General features: G+C 43.3%; 4 protein-coding genes across 6 annotated transcripts; 2 read left to right on the top strand and 2 right to left on the bottom strand.

Moving 5' to 3' along the window:
* Positions 1-337: 337 nt before the first annotated feature.
* On the bottom strand, positions 338-5,234 carry LOC311268141 (protein VCF1). The gene is made up of 3 exons (XM_084371588.1): positions 4,693-5,234; positions 4,360-4,477; positions 338-2,998 (listed from the first exon to the last, which is right to left on the bottom strand). The coding sequence occupies exons 1-3, from the start codon at positions 4,707-4,709 to the stop codon at positions 2,777-2,779; spliced, it is 357 nt and encodes a 118-aa protein (XP_084227714.1). The 5' UTR covers positions 4,710-5,234; the 3' UTR covers positions 338-2,776.
* Positions 5,235-5,804: 570 nt separating this feature from the next.
* hid1a (HID1 domain containing a) lies at positions 5,805-16,748 on the top strand. 2 transcript variants are annotated; one of them, XM_084371585.1, is made up of 19 exons: positions 5,808-6,172; positions 6,804-6,953; positions 8,271-8,441; positions 8,964-9,080; positions 10,068-10,174; positions 10,252-10,368; positions 11,394-11,601; positions 11,695-11,751; positions 11,869-12,009; positions 12,098-12,188; positions 12,276-12,427; positions 13,485-13,563; positions 13,709-13,873; positions 14,034-14,261; positions 15,112-15,263; positions 15,346-15,432; positions 15,515-15,606; positions 15,823-15,981; positions 16,069-16,748. In XM_084371585.1, the coding sequence occupies exons 1-19, from the start codon at positions 6,107-6,109 to the stop codon at positions 16,130-16,132; spliced, it is 2,403 nt and encodes an 800-aa protein (XP_084227711.1). In that variant the 5' UTR covers positions 5,808-6,106; the 3' UTR covers positions 16,133-16,748. The 2 variants fall into 2 exon arrangements, with proteins under 2 accessions (XP_084227710.1, XP_084227711.1); XM_084371584.1 differs by having other exon boundaries at positions 5,805-6,172; positions 11,394-11,751.
* Positions 16,749-17,891: 1,143 nt separating this feature from the next.
* Positions 17,892-20,622, bottom strand: LOC311268140 (proton channel OTOP2-like). 2 transcript variants are annotated; one of them, XM_084371586.1, is made up of 7 exons: positions 20,402-20,622; positions 19,820-20,205; positions 19,612-19,748; positions 19,452-19,510; positions 19,254-19,378; positions 18,282-19,090; positions 17,892-18,178 (listed from the first exon to the last, which is right to left on the bottom strand). In XM_084371586.1, exons 1-7 carry the CDS (start codon positions 20,452-20,454, stop codon positions 18,008-18,010), a joined length of 1,740 nt encoding a protein of 579 aa, XP_084227712.1. In that variant the 5' UTR covers positions 20,455-20,622; the 3' UTR covers positions 17,892-18,007. The 2 variants fall into 2 exon arrangements, with proteins under 2 accessions (XP_084227712.1, XP_084227713.1); XM_084371587.1 differs by lacking the exons at positions 19,452-19,510; positions 19,612-19,748 and having other exon boundaries at positions 19,254-19,403.
* A 1,404-nt stretch (positions 20,623-22,026) lies between these two features.
* amn (amnion associated transmembrane protein) lies at positions 22,027-23,478 on the top strand (the record flags this gene model as incomplete). Its single annotated transcript, XM_084370487.1, has 1 exon — positions 22,027-23,478. The coding sequence occupies exon 1, from the start codon at positions 22,030-22,032 to the stop codon at positions 23,476-23,478; it is 1,449 nt and encodes a 482-aa protein (XP_084226613.1). The 5' UTR covers positions 22,027-22,029.
* Positions 23,479-23,514: the final 36 nt, after the last annotated feature.

The following is a 23,514-nucleotide window of genomic DNA, read 5'->3' as shown; positions in this document are numbered from 1 at the left end:
GTGTCTTGTAATAGAGTGAATGGTGTCTCAGCCACTTGTTTCTGCACCATGTAGCTTCAGTGATGTAATGAGTTTTGTTTGTGGTTAGCACCTACATTACGTCTGGCAATTTGTTACACACCCGGGATTTGTATTTACGATTCTACATAATGTTGCTTTAAGTATCTAAAGGAAAAGTCCCACAGATTTTTTTTCTGTTAGAGGCTGAACATAAAATTTGCTGCGGACACTGTCGAGACATGTGGCTGAACATAAAAACATCTAAATATTTGATTTCACGTGACAAACTAGATTTAACTTGCTCGGCTAGATTTCATTGAAGTGAGTGAAGAACGTCTTTGTTCAAAAACATTAATCTTTATTTTGGAAATGAAGGGGTATTTACAAGAAAAAGAACGTCAATGTCAGGTTAATGTCATGTACATTACTAAATACAAAAAAATAGATATCATTGAGAGAAAAAAAATAAACCACATCTTCAAAATGATTTCAAGAAAAAAAGAAACTAAACAGCTGAGCTTCCTCCCGGGGATGAGGCAATGAAACCGACCCCGCGCTAAGAAGAAAAGGAGAGACGCACAGCCGTAACGGTCAGTGCTTGTACCTGGATGTTCAGTGCACAGACACACACACACACACAGCAACCATCGAATGGTAGTGCACGGCAAGAGAGGCTCGTCTGCAGGTGGCTCCAGTGATACTGCAAACAAAGCCAGTGGAATGTCTTTTTGTTCCTACTGTAACCCCCCGCTCTGGAAACAACTACGTTTTCCTACATGCTCAAACGCTGCATCAAGGCCCTCCATACAATAAGAGAAAAGAGAGAGTCTAAGAGTATGGAAGGTTGAGTCCACGGGAGCAACTGTTGTTTGTTTTCTCCTTGTGGTCACCAGAAGCTGACTATATATTTCCATGATCATGAAGGATTTTCTCATGATCTCGACATAGTTAGCTTTGTTGTCCCGTGATCGAGTTTGAGATGAATCAATTTGGATCGATCCTCAGAATTACTTGAAGAGACATGTCGGATGTAATCATCTATAATTCTTAATGTTGTTTTTTTTATACAAAGTCTTTATATTGTTGACTGCTGACAACCACAGGTGCACCATCGCTCTATAGTGGTATAGCGTGGATGCTTCCTTTGGTTTTAGCTGCATCAGCTCGTATTACAGCTGCACTGTTAAGTCAAATATAATCGAAATAACAAGGTAAGATGTGACAAAACAGCATCATGATGTCGTGCTGCAGAGATGTCCTCACCTACAAATCTCCTTCTCCGGATGTCTTTTTGTCACGTCATCATGATTTTAATAGTTCTGCTTGTAACAAATTTAAATTGTGATCAAAAATGATCATTCTCACTAATCTTGAATCATACCGCAATCACAACATATGTCAAATTAAAGGTGCAATATGTAGTTCTGGGGAAGAGATAGATCTGCATTGATTGATTTGTTATGCTATAAACTAAATAAACAAACTCTTTGTTTTCATGACTGAATAAACAAACTGACCTTGAAGGACAACACAGTTTCATGCTGTTTTACTTTGTTTATATGTGGCGGACCCTGCCACATTTCTAGCTTCAAACAGTGTTCTGGGACCTTATTTTCCTCTGAGAACAGCTTGTTTATTCAGTTATGAGTTTGAATTATTGCCTCATTCATATTGTAAATATTCAAATTCTGAGTTCTCCAAAACTACGTAGTGCTCCTTTAATCGTGATTTGATTTTTATGAGCATTTTGAGCAGCCCTAGTTTTTAATAACAATGATGTTTAACTCTGATGTCGGTGACATTTGGCCACGCTGCTGATTATAGATGAATATTTCCATGTCTGAGTCTACAGTGTTATTACTGATAATGGTCATTCGAAGACAAATCAATTTAGCGATCACAAAAAAAAAAAATCTTGTCCAGATAGCTAGAAAGCAACAGTACAGAGGATGTACTATATTGTAATTATCAGCTTTGTTTCTCAAATGTTAACTTTTTAACAAAGTAAGTGCAGTAATTAATGGAAAATGACGTGTTCTGAAATCCTTGAAAATTTGTGATCTGCACAAAAAAAAACCCAAATCCATGTTCTGACTCTCCACTACAGCTAAATGAAATCTATTGAAAACTCTATTAACTAACAGAAAAAATAACCTCCTTGGCCAAGTTAACACCTATGGCTCCTACATGTCCCTGTAAAGGAGTCCCTGTCTGAATATGAAAGCAAATGAGCAGTCCGAGACAAGTGCAAATCCTCCCTGAGACTGGTCCATGTACTCACACAGACATCAGATTCAGCATTATACAACCAGAGTACCCTACTATGAGACTAAACGAGTCACACTGACCGGCCTAAAAATTGTGTTTGGTGCCATTTCTGCAGCTACAGTAGCACTGGTTTCATACAACATTTAAAACAAAACACAGGGATTCATCTTCATCATCATCATATCATCATCAAACTGTCACAATAAGGCTGTGAGAGCAGCATGTAAACCACGCTGGTCAGAGCTCAAGTGGATCACAATAAAATGTTGACACTGATCGCACAGTTATTATTGCTAAAATGATTATCATTTTGATTTATTTGAATGATGAACCCCCTCCAGATACCTGACCAGGAGCTGGTCTCCATCCACAGATATGTAGAGCTGCGAGATATCACAGTAACTGGAGATGGGCGGGAAGAGCTGAGTGAAGTGAATCAGCGTGTGATGCTCTGATGTGCCTCAGGGACTCGGTCCTCTGGCGGCTGGCAGAGAGACACGTCGTGTGGTCATGTGTCTCTGAGGTGGCTTCGGCTCTGCAGGCTCTGGAAGTGGGCTTGCTTCAGGATGCGGTTGATCTGCAGGTAGGTCACCGGGTTTATAACGCCGGCCGGTTCTGAGGCCTCGCTGACGCTGAGGGGACTGCAGGGGCCCACGACACACTGACTGGTGCAGCTCCCAGCGGCATGTTCTGGACTACTGATGCTGCTGCTGCTCTCGCTGTTGGATGACTGAAATACAGAAGTCAACATCAGTGATCTGCCAGCTGGATACAAACATCACAATCCACAATAACATGGATAAAAAATTCAGAGACTAAAAACTAGAACTCACAGAGGCCTCATCAGACCCTCATCAAGCTAAAGCTAAATTCACACCTTTAGCCCTGATTTCCAGTCAACGACGCAATCCAGGAGCTAACAGAGTTCACCAACTTGTTGCGCATCCTAATCCATCCTCTCACTCATAGTCTTCTGTTTGTCAAACCAGCATGAAAACAACTTGGATTGCTTGGACCGCTTCATTCTCACGTCACGTCTCGCCTGTGTGATCTTGTATTGTGTCGCAGAACGGTCATGTAGTGCGCAAACCACGATGAATCCCGATTACAAAGCAGAAAATTGTGTAGCGTGACCAAGGCATAAGGGCGCTTTAACGCCTGACCTGCTGCTCAAAAGAAATCAGGCACGTTCGCCCATCTCGTTCATGCTGGTGTGAAAGCTTGGAATCAAACTCTGGTGCAGTTCGTTTTGCGGTGAGAAAGCGGAGCAGACTTACCGCAGGATTTAGCACTAATGTTTACATTGATTCAAAATCTAGACCTCCATAATAGGTAAGATTAGTTGGTGACCATGGGGACGTATCACTGTAAAGTAGTTTAAACAGACGGGGCAATATTAAGCTGCAAGGCGCTGTTATTCTAGACCGTCACAATTCGTGACATCTGAAATCCAGTTGCAGTCTTGATTAGAGGCTGACCGATATGGCTTTTTCAGGGCCGAGACCAACAATTAGAAATCAATTGTTCATTTGCAGTGAAAATTGTTTTGTCTTTGTGTCAAAATCTGGAACAACCAGTGTTGGAATTAACCTAAGTACAATTTACTCAAGTACTGCTCTTGAGTACAAGTTAGAGGTACTTTACTTGAGTACTTGTCGGCTACTTCATACATCCTCTCCACTACTTTTACTTAATAGAGTAAAATAGAGAGAGATAGAGAGAATAGAGAGTTGTGGGCGGGACATTGTGTGAGAGGATGCTGCATCAGAGCCAAAGTAGCACATTTTTAAATTAGTTTAATTTATCGGCAATCTGACAGAAAAATAACCGATACCGATTATTGGAAAAATGTTGACTATCGACCCGATAATCGGCCAAGCACATGACGCACAAAAAGAGGTTGCGTGACTTCTTGTTGGTCATTTGTAAAAACTGTGGATGAACAGGAAATGGACTACAACTACTAAAACAATATTTTGTAGTTTTATCCGAACTATCTAACAAAAAACGCTGCAACTGAAAGGTTAGTGTCACACAAAGATATGTCCAGCTGTCTTCAGTACAACGATATCATTTCCTTGGTTCCTGTACCTCAGAGTCCCAGGCATCCCTCCCTGGCTGAGGAGACAGAGGGTGACCTCTGCTCTGTCTTTTGGCTTGTGGCACCAGGTGGCCGCTCTCCTCATCACCACCACTGCGCTGCCGCTTCCTGTTTGAACATAAGCACATTTAAAACACTCATCACCTGTTTATCCTTAATGCACATCCAGGTCCAACTGCTGCATGTGTAAACACCAATAATGATCACGTAGTTTATATATGGCTGCTGCCAGTGGCCAATAAAGGCCACAGTGACGTTACTCCATTTGTTTCAAGCGATATTTGATCACTTAGCGTTACGTAAGTATCGGAGATGTTGCTCACCTGTTTTCAGTCAACATATGATGACACTAAATCAGTCTCGATGAGTTTCCTTTGTATTTGCTCGGACCAGGCTGGAGGACAACGTATGTTAGCTTGTTCCCTCACAGTCGATGATGGCCTAACACCTGAGTTAGCGAACTAGCCTCGTCTGACTAGCTAATTGTGTTAAACATTGGTGTGATACTATAAGCCATTTTGGCAACTCTTAAAGGATTATCTGATTATCTACACAGAAACTTGACGGAATTAGCTGTTAAATCACATAAAGATCGGGCGTTAACGAGCTAGCGTTAAGCTAGCTAGGTTTGTTGTCAAGGCAGCTAACGTCACTGCTAGCTAACCCCTTTTTTAGCTGCTGCTCGAAATTAGCTGACCACGGCACACATCGCTGATAAATCGCCGAGTTTCTTGGATAACAGTCTAACAATCTCAGGGTAAGAGCTGGGGTGAAATTACACCTCTTTTAGCTCAACCTAGCTAACTAAAGCAGTCACAAGAAACCCACAGCCTATCGCGGCAGTTGTGTTTACATGCTACTGCGGCTGCGCAAAAACCAGTAATGATGCTTTTAAGGGCTGTCGGAAAATATCCTTATACAATGACAGTTAGATAATCTGAGTACAGCTTTCCGTAGTATCAGATATGTAAAATGTGGTGAGGGCGGTAGCCACGATGGCAGTAATGATGGGAGCTGAAGTGATGATAAAAGTAATCATCGTGTTGCTCTTCACGTAACCAATCTCGTGGGTAACACGTTATCGCGGAATGGAAGTGAGAGTTTACGAGCTGCACTTAAAGGCAGCATAAAATAACACCGCATCGAAAGCTGTTAATTAACTTAATGATTTATTGAATTAAGCGAAATGCCACGCTAATTATTTAGTTTCTTCTTGAAAACTGTAATTTATCTTGATCAGAAACAAAACAAAAAAAACAAACAATTATTGGCTGATTGTTAATTTCCCCAAAAGATGTCGCTGTTTACAACAGAACTGCTGTTTGACACAGGCTGGATGTTATTATTGCTGCTGGGATTGAAAACACCGAGCTGTGTCTTTTAATAAGAAACACATCTACAATACAACAGACCGTAAATGCAGAACATTTGTCCTTGAAAGCACCATGGCTTCGAGAGTATAGACCGATTCCCAGCTTAAATACATAAATTAAATCCATTGCTTTGTGTAAAAACAGCTGGAAATGCTGGAAACAAAACATCCAATCTGTCTTAAATGCTTGACATCTTCACAACCCGGAAGTTACACCCTGTAGCAGGTCCAGCCAGCCAATAGTGGAAAAAAACGCCTCCGCCAATGACTCAAGCGGAGGACGGAGGGGAGATTAACAGGGATCCACAGTAGCAGCAGCCGCAGCAGCAGCAGCGCTCCTGTTATTCTAAAGGGAAATAATCGCGATGGGCAGCACCGACTCCAAGCTGAACTTCAGGAAAGCGGTGATTCAGCTGACAACCAAAACACAGGTATATGCGCCTCCGTGCAGCTTCATAAAGCATTTAATTATAAGGAGACTGTGTGCGGGTGAGCGCCTCGGAGCATCACCGAGGAGAGGAGAGGATGATGACGATGATGATGATGTGGTCGCAAAAAAACAAACATGTTGCATGATTTGAATCCACATTTTTTTTTTAAATATCGCATAATCGACATGTTTTTGGACGTAGAGCCGCACGCACCGTCCTCCATGTTCATCACATGTGTCACGCTGTTGGATTAAATGATCTGTATCCTGGATTGACATGTTTAGATTTTGACGATGGCGTAGTTAAATCCCCCCCCCCTCCAAAAAAAAAAAAAAATGATGACGTAAGTGTGACAATGAGCACGTTTGCTGTTGCGGCAGGTGGACTGTGCTGAGATCAGCTCCCTCCTCTCTGTTGTTAGGATAGAGGTTGTGTTTACACAGCCATTAGGCAGGCCTGGGCTGAGCTGTGCAGTCTGAGTAGGCTGTGCCTTATGATGAAACAGGCAACATGATATTTTAATGACCTGCAGGATGAATCAGAGTATTGTACTTCACAAACCCCACTCACAGAAAATGCTGCATTTGGCTCAGATGTATAGAAAACTGAAATGTAAACATGTCCTTCGCAGCCAGTGGAAGCCACGGACGATGCCTTCTGGGACCAGTTCTGGGCAGACACCACCACCACAGTCCAGGATGTTTTCGCTCTGGTGCCAGCTGCAGAGATAAGAGCCGTTCGAGAGGAGTCCCCCTCCAATTTAGCAACCCTCTGCTACAAGGTACACGCACTGTTAATGCAAACTCGAGACCCCCTCGCTTTGATGCTGCTCGGTGGAATAATGTTGTTTTGAAACACTGCAGGATTTTTTTGTTTGTCGGAGCCCAGCACGGTCTGTCAGCACGGTGCTGCCTTATGCTCTCAGATGTGGGAATAAGTGAGTCAACTCTCCTTCCTTTCCCTTCGCTTCCCGTCTCTCGGTGCCAGCTTCCGTTTGAAGCCGCCTATCAGAAACAAAACAGACATACTGGGACGTACTGGGGTACTTAGCCTAATTAAATAAAGAGGAGGAGACGAGAGCCCTTGAAGCAAAGAGAGTTTGTTACCTATTTTAGATGCAGGCTGATGATGAATCATTTTTTAAAGTGAATCTTTGTTGAAGGCCCCAAAAAAAGCCAACATGTCCCCGTCTCACACAGGCCAGATACTTTCATTTTCAAATGAAGCCAACTGGAGGTATCTAGTGTACTTCCCAGTGTGCACGGACTTCAAAAATAATTTATGAGACGCTGCAGTTTGCTGGTGAAGCTGTTTCATCTTCGTCCGCCAGAAATAAAGTCATCAGTGTCCAGTTGATGGCGCAGGAATAGAGAAATACGAGCAATAAAGACGAGCTCACTGTAAAGAGAAGCCCCATCAAATAAAGGAAACTGTAGAAATTATACATTTTTTCTTAAAAGAAAGTGAGAAAAAAAAGTATAATTTCTGCATGAAAACCTTTAAAATGGCCACCATTCCTTCTCCCTCATTAAAAATTCCTCATTCCTCATTTCACAAGTTTAACTGCTGGACACAAGATGTCTCCTACTTCCCTGTAAGGGCCCGGACACAAAAGGCTCACTGTCACGTCTCCTCACGTCGCCTGTGTCTCGGTCAAAAAGCTGCACTTGAACACACCACAAAGACTTCAGCTTGAGAGGAAATAACTCTCCATACAACTACTTTTGTGACGCCACTCTCTCTAACACAGCCACTTCTGATCGAGATTAAGTCTGATAAAAGTCTGCAAATGGCGCTGGTGAAGAGGTGGAGGTGAACATTTGCAGTAGCGGGTGAAATTATGGTTACTCTCTCTTTCTTTTTCCATTTCTCTTCCCGCGCACTGATTCTGTTAGCCAATCAGAGCGATGTCTCTCACCGACGGGCTCTGCTGCTGATTCAACATGCTCAATTGGCCAAAAAGCTACAGACGTGGGTCATCGAGTGTTAACGATGCGTGACACACCAAAACAACCGGGGCCACAGACGCTCACCGACAGCCCCAACATTGGGCCCTAAAGTGCATTCTCAGTGTGTCTCATGTGTCCTGCGTCCTCAGGCCGTGGAGAAGCTGGTGCAGGGCGCAGAGTCTGGTTGCCCCACAGAGAGGGAGAAGCAGGTGATCCTGAACTGCACTCGCATCCTGAGCCGCATCCTCCCCTACATCTTCGAGGACCAGGACTGGAGAGGATTCTTCTGGTCAACGGTGCCCGGTGCCGGCCGGGCTGGGGTGAGTGGGCACGGGGAAGGAAAACCTACCTGCAAAAACAATAAAGAAATGTCCGCTAATCGTTCTTAAACGGACAGTTTTTGCTCTTACTTGTAGAGCTATCCATCTGAATTAGCCAAAACACAAAGTTCAGATATCAGGAAAACGCTCGCGCTAAGTGTATTTTTGATTTTCGTGTGAACTGTCCCTTTATCAGTTTTTGTCTGACAATGTCCCATTGATACAAAATGTTGTTTACAACTCAAGATATGATCTGTCAGCTACGTGAACATGATGTTTTCATCAGTTCTCAGCTCAATGGAAGCTTTCTCTTCAGGAGCACATGTCCTTTTCTCAGTGAAACTGGTTTCCTCATTCCACTTGTAGGAAGACGCATCTTCTTCTTTCCTTGTAGAGCAGGAAATGTAATTCTGCAAGGTAATTTCATCTGTACGGAGCCATCTTCCAAGTTCTGTCAGTGAAAGGTAGAGAATTACATTCATCCTCTGCATCTGGTCTCATGCGTGTGTCCGTCCTTTCCAGACGGATGAGCTCGACGATGACGACGGAGCTCGACCGCTGGCCGAGTCGCTGCTGCTGGCCATCGCCGACCTGCTCTTCTGCCCTGACTTCACTGTGCACAGCCACAAGAGAGGCCCCGTGAGTGCTGAGCTTGTCATTTCATCACCAACCAGCGCAATAAATAACTGCACGTTACCACATTCGACATGTGATGATCTATGTTGATTATCTTAAATGTCAAACGTGTTTTTTTTTGAGCACCGTTTCCTCCTTCCTGGTCTGAAGTTGCCCAACAAACTTGTCAATCAAGTTTCTCTGAAAAGAAAGGAATGCTGCAACTTATCATGTCGCAGTGATCTCGTAGGTCGCTTCTTTCTAAAGACAAACTATGTTTACTGATTGTGGCAAAGCAGGAAGAAGCGTGTGAGTAAAGTGACAGGAGTGCACATCCCATTTCTCAACAACTGTTGACATTTAACCACGAAGGCAATCTTCCATAAACTCGATAGATTTCAGTCGCTTATCCTCAATTACAATACAAATAATAACAAGATTAACAATCATTTATGTGCTGTGGCTGTTATATCTTTCTCTTCTTAACCAAGTAGTTTTTAAATCTTCCTATATTCCCTAACTACTACCCTGATCCCAGATAAGTTAGGACACTGTGTAAAACATAAAACAGAATGTGAATGTGATTATATAAGATATATCACTACATGAGCTCAGGAACACTTTAAAAACACAGTAAAAACAGACAGGTAGAGAAAATCATTTGTATAAAAAGCAATAAGTGTCAAACAAAATATAAATAGCAATAAAAAGGTATAACGGCAAAAATGTATAAAAACAGTGTGAACAATAAAATGTGCAAAAGTTGCAGCAGCAGTAAAGACAACAAGGTGCATATATATTCAATCATCATTTATTGGAAAAACTGTATTTGCAATGTCATCAGGGATGAGATGATCAAAGATTTTATTGCTGATTATGAAAAAACACACTTTGGAATGAAGACGTGAAATTTTCATATCGTCCCACGCCTAAATGTCATGAAACAAATATTCAGAGAATTGCTAATCCTGCACGTTGACTTTGAATTATTTGATTTGTGACCACGTCCAGGACTCGGTGGAGAGCATGCAGTCTATAGACAGCTGTGAATACATCTGGGAGGCAGGGGTGGGCTTTGCACAGTCCCCGCCTCTCAACTACATCCATGACCTGAACAGGTGAGTCGGCCGGCGACATCTGTATCAAAAAACTCATTATTACATGTGACTGACGTTTTTCTCTCTGTGCTCTTTAGGACGGAGCTGCTCAGGTTGTTGCTGACCTGCTTCTCGGAGGCCATGTACCTGCCTCCGTCATCGGACAACAGTGTCCTCAACCCATGGGTGACGTTCTTCTGCTCCACAGAAAATAGGTAATGGGCAAATGTTGGGACGTCCAATGACTTAAGTTGACCACAAGTTGCAAGAAGCTAATAATGCAAATAAACAGATGAAATGAAATGAAAGCTGAAATCCCAGCGTAGATGTCTGAGTGAAGAGAAGATAGTTTTGTCCGTTTCATAACTGAGTGGGATGTAAACCATCTGATGCACCATTGTTATCAGTGGAAGGTGACAAAATAAATGAACTACTTTCAGTGAAACTTTAAAATTAGATATTTTGTTGCGAGAATGTACCTTCAAAACAAGTCAGACAAGATTTGAAGCTGAATATGAGATTATCTCAAATATCTCACTGACCAGTGCTTGAAATTCAATGTTTTTGTCTTGATATGCTTAAAATAAGTCCTCTAGCCTTGAAGTGGGTGTTTGAGAGACATGTTCCTTCTATCTAGATAAAAATATGTCAAACTAAAAGAGCACATACCTCCAAAGGCCCAAAAGTCTCCTTTAATGTGAATCAAGCCTTTATTTAAATCATCCGGATTTTTATTCGGATCTGCATGAAATTGATATAAACCACCTAAATCCTTCTGATTTTTTTTTTTTTTTTGAGAAATGTCACAAAACAGTCTATCCTGCAATACTAAAGAACAATTCTTGGATCTGTCCCTTTATCTGGATCCACACAAGAAGTTAATGGGGTCGATTCTGGGCTGAGACTCATCCTCCATCCAAGTTTCATGGAAATCCAATCGGTAGATTTTGTGTAATCCTGCTGACAAACCAACAAACAAACGAACACGGGTGAAAAATGCCAAAGTTTTTTCTTATATTTCATTGAGAATCACTTGAAATGCAACCAGTGAGACCAGCCCCAAAGACTCAGGCAGAGGGAGAAATGTACTTTATGTCCTTTTCCAAGTTCAGTACAGACTTCAGGGACGGGGAAGACAATAACTTCCCATACTTTTTTGGTGGAGGTAGTTCTGTAGGTAGGATGGAAGCAGTCATGAAACCTCACAAAGCTAACCAGGTCTACATGTCTTTGTCCCCAGACACGCTTTGCCTCTGTTCACCTCTCTGCTGAATGTGGTGTGCGCCTACGATCCGGTCGGCTACGGCATCCCGTACAACCACCTGCTCTTCTCAGACTACCGGGAGCAGCTGGTGGAGCAGGCTGTGCAGATCCTCATTGTGACTCTGGAGCATGACGGAGGGGTTTCCCACCGCCCCGCCTCCCCGTCCAGCATGGAGGAACAGGAGGTACGACACCAAGACTGCCAAAAAGAAATCGGTGTGATGACTGTAGGGCGTTTGTTTAGTATCATTCAAATAAATGTCTGTATCTGTGATCAGTCTACAGGCCCCGAAAACCTGTTTGTGAACTATCTGTCAAGGATTCACAGAGAGGAGGTATGATGAAAACATTTCTGTCAAATACGGAAAGATCTTCTTCTTCTTCTTCTTCTTCTTCTTCTTCTTCTTCTTCCAAATTTGTCCAAAGCTCAATTTATGTCTCTCCATTGGCAGGACTTTGACTTTGTACTGAAGGGCCTGGCCCGTCTGCTGACCAACCCTCTGACACAGACCTACCTGCCCAACTCCACCAAGAAGATCCAGTTCCACCAGGAGCTGCTGGTGCTGTTCTGGAAGCTTTGTGACTTCAATAAGGTTGGACCAAAGAACCATAATGAAGTTTTTTGCATTAAGACTCTGTGCTCTCTTATTCACCAGCATCCCCTCTGTGTTCCCACCACAGAAATTCCTGTTTTTTGTCCTGAAGAGCAGCGATGTGCTGGATATTCTGGTTCCTATACTCTACTACCTGAACGATGCCAGGGCTGACCAATGTGAGTCCCGTCTCGGGGTTATCCTCGCAACCAGCAAGCTTCAAGCATGAAGGTTTATTCATTTGTGACGTGTTTTATCCTCTGCAGCCCGTGTCGGACTCATGCACATCGGCGTGTTCATTTTGCTGCTGCTGAGCGGGGAGAGAAACTTCGGCGTGCGCTTGAATAAGCCTTACACCGTCCATGTGCCTATGGACATCCCAGTGTTCACAGGGACTCATGCTGACCTGCTTATAGTGGTGAGATGTCACTTCATCAGGTGTCCTTTAGCTTAATTGTCTTCTTTATGAAGGAGAGACCCTAAAATACATATAAAGGAGGTTATTTTAGTTTAATTATCTCCACCAAGGCCCAACAGTTCCCTTCTGTACTCACTCATAGATACCAGCCACCTAAAAGATCCATGCATTATTCTCTGAGAAATTAACAATACATTGAAAAAAAGACCTGTTTTGCAATGTTAAGAATTGAGAAAAAAAAAAATCCTTGCCCTGTCCCTTTATCCAGATCCACACAAAAAGTTAATGGGGTCTATTCTGGGCTGAGATCCATCCTCCAACCAAGTTACGTGGAAATGTGCTCAGTAATTTTTGTGTAATACTGATCACAAACCAACAAACAAACAAACAAACAAACTGAGACGGAGTAAAACAGACGAGATTTTAAAGAGGACACTGAAGTTGCTCGCCTGAGATCCTCATGGAGTTCACAGTTCCATTAGCGAGGAGCCGTTATTGCAAAAGCCCGGTCCCCTTTTGTGACGAGAGGCGACTCAGGAATCGACAGGAGGGACACAGCCGAGGATATAAGGTTACACACAGGCTCATCGGGGATCAGTGTCTTAAAATTGATTCTTAAAGTGACAGGCAACCAGTGAAGAGAGGCAAGGATGGGGAGCAATGTGGTCCCGTGAACTAAAGTATGGTTAAAGGAGGGAGATGGCTTTCCGACTAAGACCAGAATAGGGTTTTAAAACTTAAATGATGTAATAAAAACATGAATAAAAGAACATTATATGCATAAAAAAAAAAAAAAAAACCTTTAACTCTACTATGAGAACAAAATGAGACCAGAATTTTGAGCTTGGCTTTATCCAATGTTTAGATGTCTTTTCTGCAAATAAGCACATATTTAATTAGATAGCGTCTCATTTCAGAAAACTAAAGATACTTGTCTTTATCGACCGGGGAAGTTTCACGGTGATATCTATGAGTTAGACGCGTACCTTGTTCTCCTGTAGCGTCTCTCCCTGTAACACGGTTTATGTTCACAGCTGTCACTGTGTTTGTTTTGTAGGTATTTCACAAGATTATCACCACAGGCCACCAGCGTCTCCAGCCTCTGTTCGACTGCCTTCTCACTATTGTTGTAAACGGTGAGTTGCCATCTGTCTGTTTTATTTGCAGCTATTTTAAAGTTTAAGACAGCTCATTAGTAACCGAATCAAATAAAAACACCTGTCGTAGTTTTCCTGATTTAATTACACAATCATCCTCTTATTATTTCTTCCTCTTCTGCAGTGTCTCCCTACTTGAAGAGCCTGTCCATGGTGGCAGCCAATAAACTGCTCCACCTGCTGGAGGCCTTCTCCACCAGCTGGTTCCTGTTCTCCGCAGCACAGAACCACCACCTCGTATTCTTCCTTCTCGAGGCTTTCAACAATATTATCCAGTACCAGTTTGACGGTGAGGGAAATCCGACCCGTAACAGAATTCTTTGCATGCGTGGATTTTTAAAAGCTTTCCCTTTTTTTTTTGGTTCGTTTATCAAGATCAAGGTGGCAGAAGGAACTTACTCATGCATCTGCTCATTTAGTAAATCTGTCCCTCTTCCTCTCTCCTCCAGGGAACTGCAACCTGGTGTACGCCATCATCCGCAAACGTAACGTTTTCCACCAGTTGGCCAACATGCCCTCTGATTCTGCTTCCATCCAGAAGGCTTTGCAGAGGAAGAGGAAGTCCCCAGATGTCATTTCCCGCACCAGCTCCCAGGAGACTGTGTCCATGGAGGGCTCTCACCCCGCTGTCCCAGCAGAGCCTGGTACACTGAAGACCAGTCTGGTCGCTATACCAGGTACTGACTCTGTTATCTGATTGGATGTTAATCTGGCTCATTGGTTGACTTACCGTGCTCTCAACATTTTCTGACTATCTCTTGAATGTTATTGACCAGGAGGACTGACTGTTTAATGATTCAGAGTCAACATGTTTGTTTTATCAGTAATGTCCGAATATATGATGTGAAGTTTACCAAAAGGTCTGTTTCTTAAAAAAAATTGTGAAAAATTATTTTTAAGGAAGAGGCTGGTAATATTGTGTATTTTTGTATATAGACAATGTAGAAGTATGTATGTATGGTGGCCCTGAGGGTCCAAACACAACAACACTTCAGAAAACACAATAACACTTGAGAAAACTTGACAACACTTGAGAAAACACAGTGAACACTTATTGTTTGTGTTGATGTGTTTTGTGAAATGTTTGACCTTCAGAGCCACCGTAAGTAAGTGCTTTGTATGTAGAAAATGTATGTAAGTATGTATGGTGGCTGTGAGGGTCCAAACACAAAAACACTTGAGAAAACACAACGTTTAAGACAACACAGTAAAGTTGGGATGCTTGTGTTGTTGTGTTTTGTGAAATGTTTGACCTTCAGAGCCGTAAGTATGTGTCATTTTGTAGAAAATCTCAGACGGACCAAATCCAACAATCTAATCTACCTCTTAATACTTTCTGACTTACATATTTTGCTTTTATTTTGGATTTTTTATTTTGGATTTAGCTGTATCAGGTTTTGGATAAACAAATAAGGAAGGAGAATCAGTTTATTCTGGGTTTTAGTGGGATTTTTTTACGATAATAAAAACACAGAACGTCATTAGACTTGTGCTGCAAGTAGTGATTGATTTCCTGGTTTCCTGCAGGCATAGATAAACTAACCGAGAAGTCTCAGGTATCAGAGGACGGCACCATGGTGTCAGTTCCAAAGACAGACTCCCCACACACAGTCCACACAGACCAAAGTGCAGCCGCCGGGACCAGTGACACCGAGTCAAACTCAGGCCGAGACAATGAAGTAAGTGTGTGTGTGTGATTGAGTGCACATGTGTGTTTGAAGGCAAATGCATGTCAGTAAACATATTTCTTCTCTTTATCAGGATGTTTTCTACACTGAAGCAGAAATGGAAAGAAGGCGTTTGTCAAGTGCATCTTCGACATCGCTCTGGGTTCCCACACCGGACTGGGTCGGTACCTTCAGTTTTTTTGATACATGTCGGATATTTGGCAGAATTTGGAACTGATGTGGATTTACCTTTCTTGTCCCAGGTCCTCTCCTGGAAGTGTAAACTACCCCTGCAGACTATCATGCGACTTCTACAAGTGCTTGTTCCCCAGGTGGAGAAGATCTGCATCGACAAGTACGTAAACACGTCTGTTTGTTACCTTTTCACAGGTCCCATATTGTAGAAAGTGAGAAGTCTTTTTTGATCGAAAAGCATGTCTAGGTGCAATATAAATACTGTCCATGGAGAAATATTTACAGCCTGTGTTCAGAAACGGCGCCTTCAAACGAGCTGTCAGGACTTCCATAACGTTGGACTTTTAAAGTGTCTTCACGCGTGTCTTCACCGCAGGGGTCTGACAGATGAATCAGAGATCCTCAAGTTTCTCCAGCACGGCACATTAGTGGGCCTGCTGCCAGTTCCTCACCCCATCCTCATCAGAAAGTATCAGGCCAACGCCGGCACTGCCATGTGGTTTCGCACCTACATGTGGGGTGTCGTCTATTTGCGGTGAGTCAGCCACAAGAGCTGAGAGTTGTGAACAGTCGTCTTTTTCCACACTGACTCAAGACTTAACATTTTGTTCTTGCTTTTTAGCAACGTGGACCCGCCTATCTGGTATGACACCGACGTCCGCCTTTTTGAGATCCAGAGGATGTAGACGGGGGGAAAAATGGGACTGTTCAGCTCCAGGGTCTCTCTTCCCTTCAGTATCTGCTGGTTTCCCAGTAAGCCTCACTGTGTTTGACTTGCCTCTGTGATCATCATCGTAATGCTTACACCACCGACTAGTGAGGTAGAGATACTCCGTGGGTTTAGGCGGGAGATGACTGAATTATCAATATTGTCCATAAACAACTGTGTTTGTACATTTCTTTTGACCTCAAGAATGTCAGTCAAAGCACCTGAGATGACTGCGGCATTTCCTGAAGTGAGGGGATATTGTTGAGATTTTCAGAGGAGATATGGCGCCCTCTAACAGAGGCGTGTGACATATCTCGGACGGGCACAATATCGTTGTTTCACGTTATTCGTCGTACTTGCAATGCTTTAAAGTGAACTTGCACTCTTTTTTGAGTTGTCTGTTATTATGGTTGTAGTTTATGTGACAATGTGACTCGACAGGATTTTGGAGACGATACTTCAGATTGTATGTTTTTATGTATACGGCCAGGTGTGTGTTTTCGATCTGGCTGGCTATGCTAACAATGCTTGATGTTGAAAATTGTATTTTCCTTAAATTATCTTGAAAATATATATTGATATGCATCTGTGAATCCTGTGTCTGTCACCTTACTGAACACTTTGCTCCACTTTTAAATGAATCACTATTATTTACTGCACAGCTATTATAACAAGCGACCTGCAGATCTTAAATCTCATTTGAGAAATATTAGGCCTTGAAAGTCATTTAAGTCTTAAATTTGTGAGGTTTGAATTGCCACAAACAACTTTGTTCTAATTTCATGTCTCCAGCTTTTGATTTATTTTTGCCAAAATGAGTCAGACTTGAAAGTCCACCTCTCTAAATACTGTCTTTTTACTTGCACTGACCTGTTGTCGATTGTAGATTTAAATCACTAATAACCATATTGCTGAATAAAACTGCTCTGGATCACATAAACACTACATGCCTTTATACTTAGCAACAGTGCTTGAATAAGAACAAGATTTTCCGCCCCCCAGAAATCTGTCGGACAACTATCCCTTTAAAATGTATTTTTTTAAAAAGCATTAAATGTAAGTTTAGATGCCCTGTGAGGTCTCTACTATGTCCACTCTGTTTAAAGCAATGAAAACAATCATCACTAGATGGCTCTGTGTCCCTCTCCAGCATTCAGTCAGCTAAAGCTTTGAATTTAAAAGGAACATTTACACTGCCACAAAACCAGGTGACACCTTTTCCCCCAGAAATCTGTGTCACACAAATACTGCTATGGATGTTAGTGAGCATCTTGTCTCATTGCTGCCATTTCAGAGTGATACTTTAGTTTTACACATTAAGGCCTCTAAAAACTTGAATTTAACAAGGAAACAGTTAATTTATTCATACATACCCTTACTAAACCTGTGAACAAGTAGGTACCTGAACACAGACCTTAAAAATGTCCAACTTCCTACTAGAAAACTCAACTCAAAGTTGGGAATTCCTACTCGAGGCAAATCCATCCACCCCGATTTCATTAAGAATCAGTTGCCTGCCATCACAATAATGGCAGCACCCATTGGCGGGGGGAGACATAATTTTTTCTTAACATTTGGCGGCGTCCAGAACGCAGCTTTAGTTACAGATCTCAAACCTCTGACTATTCATTTACTAAAGGCGACCAAGCATATTATATAACTTCAACTTGTTGATGTTCTGATGATCGCCTGTAATGTGCAGCACAAATAAACAGGAATTTAAATGTTAGAACAGCTATGAAAATAAAATGTTTTATTGCAAGTTAAAAATTGTATTAACATGATTCATTTAAAACATTTAATAAATAAAATAAACACAAAATTACTCCTCATGCTCAAAGGATAAGTAAATCTAAGAGATCAAGTACACCTCGAAGAGACTGGCGACACAGTGCATGCGGTAGAAGATGCCAAAAGGAAGTCCAATGTTGACGATGGCGGTCCACATTGAGAACTTGTAGAAATTGACCTCGATGGGATGATCAAACTGGGGACGAGCACCGAAGGCAGGCATGATCCACAGCTGTCGACACAGGAGGAGTGAATAAGCAGGTTACATTCCGACAGGAAAATGTATCGAGCAGCGGTTTTGTTGCTATTAAAGTGAAGAAAATAACTAAACTTACAATTACGTTAGCAAGCAGCAGAAAGGCACAGACTTCCTTCAACACTCTTCTCTTCCAACTCAGCTCATCATCGAGACTTGGAGTCAGGAAGTAGGTGGACTTATTGGTTTCCGTCACGGCGCTCATCTCGGTGTGTTCTGGGAGGACGTGAGCATTTGTGTGCAGAGCCGCTTCCCGCATCACGTGGTAGGGCTCCCGATGGAGGCCCTCGATGATGAAGTAGTTCTGCAGGCCGAGCTGGAGCACGGTCAGCACGGCCCAGGACAGGTTGAGGGCGTTCAGGTGCCCTCTGGCTCCAGTTGCCACCATGGCCACGATGGTGAAATAGCTGATGATGAACTGTCCCATCGAGGCTCCCACCAGCAGCCCCACGTCCAGGCTGCGAGTGGGGTTCTTCTCCGATACGTGCTCCCTGTGGTCCAGCCTGTAGACGACGCAGCCGATCGCAGTGGAGAGGGACATCATGCTCACTATCACTATATTCACGATGAAATGAATCAGCAGGCCCTTGTTTCTGTGCTCCTCGTCCTCTTTGAGAATGTACACCTCGTACAGTATGAAGGTTACGAGTCCTGCCACCACCAGGAGGATTCCCGTTAGAGGTCCCAAACACACGTCCCTTGGACGGAACCTCACGCTGTGGTGGCTGTGATCCTCCACGAGACGACCGACGTTTTTCCACATGACGTAGGCCATGGCTGAAGCAAAGAGGCTGTATTCTATGTTGAAGGGGTACAGGTAGTAGACGGCCTCTTTGAAGGTGTCGCATGCCGAGTGGCTGCATTGACACTTCTTACCGATGTACTGGGCTGGAATGGGAGAAAAAAAAAAAAAAAAGTACAGTCCTCCCCCCACAATCTAGATGGATACATAGCAGTACAGGTAAGAGGAAAAATGTGTTTTTGATTTTGGGGTTAACTGCCCCTTTAAGAAATACATGAATCCATCTGATCAGAAGTGAACAAACTTTACCTCTGTACATCCTGTGTGAGATGTTGACCTTTAGCTCAGGAAAGTCCGTTTGATGAATGGATTCCTCGGTCACGGCGGCCATCCACACCACCAGGTTCGTTGAAAGCATCAGAGTGAGCCCACACCTGGAAGAGTGACAACATGAGTGTCCTGCAAGATTAAAGATGCATCATCTAGTGAGTAAAATGACAAATTCACCTTGTAAAATTTGTGTGTATCTGCACACAGTCCTTTGCATGAATCCACAGGAAGTACGTCTAAAAACAGGAAAGGTTTGGTTAAGTTTTCCAAACTCATCTAGAGTGCAGATAAGACTGCATCGTGCAATGCAAAAAGTGCGATGTGCTTAAAATGTAACCTGGACGAGCAAAAATACAGCCTGCACGACAGGGAAGGCGACTTTAACAGCAGAATCACAGTGAAGGTAGCCCACGTAGGTGGCAATCTTGGAGATGTCCATGATGAGACTGAGAAGCCCGAACAGCAAAAGTCCAGCTGAAATATAAACACGAGGTGATTAAACCTTAAAGTGACTCCTCTAAAACCCAGAAAGTCACGGTTCTCACCTCGGAGCCACACGGGCCCTGCATGGCTGTCTTTGAACAAGACCGCCTGATCCTTTCGAGCGGTGACGGCTGCGTAAAACAGCATCCACAGCATCGTGAGGAGGAGGAGGATGATGAGGAAGATCTGCCTGTGCACAGCAGTGATGGCCACGCTGTTGAAGGCGCTGCCGCTGACCAGGGCGCAGCCCAGGATCAGGATGTTGATGCAGATGATGCCAGATAGAAGCCATCCACCGCCGTGGTGGGCCCGCTCCATGACCGCCTCCACGTGGTGGGAACTGTCTCTGACCACACAGGGAGGGGTGGGCAAATGTTGGATGTTGTCCATCTGTGCTGCCGTCTCAATGTTGGATGGATGAGCCTCCATGGCATCGTTTGGCGTTTTTCTACAAAAAGGACAGCAATAAACAGCAGTAATGCCCAATCTAACTGTGACCCCGGACTCAGATTTCAGGACAAAGCCCCAGATCTCCACTGAGCCTAGAACCGCCCCTGCATAGTCTTTAATAAGATCTCTGCACAGTTGACTTAAAAAGTGACCCTCACATTCTCGCCAGTGAAAATGCATCAACACAGTCTTACCGGGACAAACGTTTGTTGCGGGGCTGAAATATCTTTTGCGCCACAGTTTTCATGATGTCCCACCGAGCAGAAGGAGACGGAACGACAGGAAAATGGCCCCTGGGACACCCGAGTCTGTCTAAATCATGTTAAAGATGAAATTCAATCAGAAAAACAGAGAACAGAGCAGCTCTCCTCTCTGTGCAGGGCGGACTGCATGGAAAGCTTGCTCCCTGCACAAGGTGTAGTAATTAAAGACAGACAGGTGTTAATTAGTTTCAGCTGATTACTTGTGAGGGACAGCTCCGCGTCAGCTCCCATGTGACCATGCGTTTTATTGTTGTTCTGTGTAAACACCGTATACTGAGGCCTCTCTCTGCTACCATGCAGCGGAGACATGACCGCCTCAGGTTCAATGAGGGCGTGTGTCTATCATGTGTGTTATTTGTTATGGATATATACATATACATACTTAAAGTTGTGTGCCAGTTCCTAGAATAATGATTACTGCCTTTATTTGGAGAGTTTTGCGTCAGAGTTTTGAGTCAAACGTTGCTCCGTGATGACTTGACACAATCATGACATCCAATAGGCTGAATGACCTACATATGAAGAGAGGCAGAGACAAAAGCAGTAAAAGCAAACTATTTAAGTTCAGGGTGTATTCCAGCTCATTGTCTTTACATTTCTCTCGACATTTTAGAGTTGTTACATTTCATATTTAATTCAGTTTTATATCTGTAACTGGATTTCATATTGATGTTAATAAGTCAAGGGTGGTTATTATTTTTTCTTCCTTTACTCAAGTGGTTGGAACAGCCGATCTGAGAGGAGCTGGAAATATTGATACTTTTAAATGCAAATAAAAACCTACAGTCAGTCTGGCTTTCATGTAGTGACTTTAATAATTTCATGTTTAATGTTTTATGGTTTTAATGTTCATAATTTATTTCGTTTTTTATCATAATCCTATATTCTTTTATTTACATTTTACTGTTATCATTATTTTATTTAGCTTTTTTAAAATCTTTTATTCTTTAGCTTTTATTATTATCTTTTTTTTTTTTAACTATTTATCTTATTACAATTGGTGTGCATTAGTCTTTAACCCGTTTTTGTTTTGTTTGTTCAGTCACCTGTAAATCTCTCTGAATTTATTTGATTTGTTTGAAAGGTGCTATGTAAGTAAAGTTTGACTGATTGATTTACAGACGTCTGAAACGTCAAAGTTTTATCATTTAACGTTTTTTTCCTGTTTGCCTGTCATCAGAGTATCTACAACGCTCATGAACAAACTTAAAGGATGAGTTCACCCAAAAATAGAAAGTCAGTCATTATCTACTCAAGCCCATTCTTGATGGAAAGTCCACATATTTCTGGAGCTTCACAGCAAGACAGCGTTGCAGCATTCACCTAAACAACTGAAGTAGATGGAGAAAAAAAAAAAGACATAAAATACCTTGTGAAAAACGTAAAATGAAATGATAAAACTTGTTGTCTCTGCAGAAAATGTCAATCTTTTACAGGTCACCTGCTCGAGCAGGCCGAAATGGTTCATAGCTCATCAGTTTTGCTGAGCGCACTTGTTAGTCACAAGGTTGGAAACAAAGTTCACCTAATGTTCGCTCAGTGTGCCATAAATATTCAGGATGCTGAGAACACCAGACGTGCTTCTTCTCTTCTCTCTTGTCGGGGCAGCGAACGCCCTGTACAAGCAGTGGATTCCCGACACCAACTATGAGAATCAGACCAACTGGGACAAAGGAGCTGTTCCATGTGGCAACGACATAGTGCAGTTTCCACCACTGAGAAAAGTGTCTGTGTTTGTGGAGACCACGCATGCTGTGCAGGAGATGAGGCTTCCGGTTGATGGAGAGTTCCTCCTGAATTCAGGAGCTGGTTTTTATGTCGTGAGCGGACAGGATCCCGGCTGCGGAGCGGGTATCACAACCCAGTTCAAAGATCCAGAGTCTCTTGAGTGGTTTAATCCGGCTCTGTGGCAGGCGGCTGCAACTCTGGATGACCTGCAGCGTGGAAACTTCTTATTCTCGGTCCACGAGGAGAGCGTCCCTTGTGGATATGATGATGTGGTGTTCAAAGCCCGCTCCTCTTTCAGGGTGGACACCAGCTCGAGTGAGTCAAGCACTCCTGTGAAATCGGTGTCTGTGTTAGGGAAGACGTTTGAGAGCAGATCTGAGTTCTCTGAGTATCTCGGCTCGCGCTCAGGCCGACTGCAGTTTCACGGATCCTCTGCTGTGACAGTCGGACACCCCGGCTGTGAGGATCCTTCTGGCTGCGACTGTGGCAACTCTGTGAACCATGAGCGGATCTGTGGCTCTGTAACATGTGCCTCTGCCAAGTGTAAGAAGCCTCTCCTCCCTGAAGGACACTGCTGTGATGTTTGTGGAGCCATCGTCACCCTCCACACCGCCACTGCCTTCAACCTGAACTCTTACAGGCAACGAATCCATCACCTGTTCCTCATCCTGCCGCAGTACAAATCCATTCAGCTGGGCATGTCTAAAGTCTACAAGCCACAGCGGTTGATGGGGTTCATCCCTTTTGGTAGCTCAGCTGCGATCCAGGTGGTTATCCTGGATGGAGAGGAGGGAATACTGTCAGAGAGTCTGGCTCGGGACATCTGTAGGGACGCAAACTCTCATGGCTCCAACCTGGGGATCACCGGGGAAGAATTTCAAGCCTCCTCTGGGAGCAGCAGCGATCAGTCTGGAGCCAAAGCTGCAACGGTGGTTGGGGTCGTGTTTGGAGTTTTGATTATGATCACACTCGTTGTCGTCACAGTCTTCCTGATTCATAAGGGGGTTGTTCGAATGCCATCACTGCCATCACTGCCGTCGATGCCATCACTGCCATCACTGCCGTCTCTGAGAAGCTTGAAGAGAAACAGCGGTGTTGGAGAGCTCGGCGGGACTCTCGACCACGGCTTTGATAACCCAATGTTCGACGGGCCCAACGTGCTGCCCGATATTCTTGGTTCGAACGGGACTGAAGCAAATACTTCAATCTCTCTGACTCAGAGTGGTGTGTACTTTGTGAATCCAGTTTATGACGAGAATGAGACAGAATTCAATGCCTGAAGTGACAAACTCTAAGTTTTAATGATTTCAGAAGTA

The sequence above is a fragment of the Pagrus pagrus genome (genome assembly GCF_965226575.1).
Source record: "Pagrus pagrus genome assembly, chromosome: 13".
In the NCBI taxonomy this organism is placed as follows: Eukaryota; Metazoa; Chordata; class Actinopteri; order Spariformes; family Sparidae; genus Pagrus; species Pagrus pagrus.
Note: the sequence above shows the minus strand (reverse complement) of the source record. Positions and strands in the feature narration are given on the sequence as shown.

Coding starts and splice junctions, on each gene's coding strand:
- LOC311268141 (XM_084371588.1), bottom strand. Junction 2,999..4,359: donor GGGATGCCTGGGACTCTGAG/GTACAGGAACCA, acceptor TCTGTATTTCAG/TCATCCAACAGCGAGAGCAG.
- hid1a (XM_084371584.1), top strand. CDS start 6,107: ATGGGCAGCACCGACTCCAAGCTGAACTTCAGGAAAGCGGTGATTCAG. Junction 11,752..11,868: donor CAAGGATTCACAGAGAGGAG/GTATGATGAAAA, acceptor CTCCATTGGCAG/GACTTTGACTTTGTACTGAA. Junction 13,874..14,033: donor TATCCAGTACCAGTTTGACG/GTGAGGGAAATC, acceptor TCTCTCCTCCAG/GGAACTGCAACCTGGTGTAC.
- LOC311268140 (XM_084371586.1), bottom strand. CDS start 20,454: ATGAAAACTGTGGCGCAAAAGATATTTCAGCCCCGCAACAAACGTTTG. Junction 19,749..19,819: donor AGGGCCCGTGTGGCTCCGAG/GTGAGAACCGTG, acceptor TTTATATTTCAG/CTGGACTTTTGCTGTTCGGG. Junction 19,379..19,451: donor ATACACACAAATTTTACAAG/GTGAATTTGTCA, acceptor TCACTCTTCCAG/GTGTGGGCTCACTCTGATGC.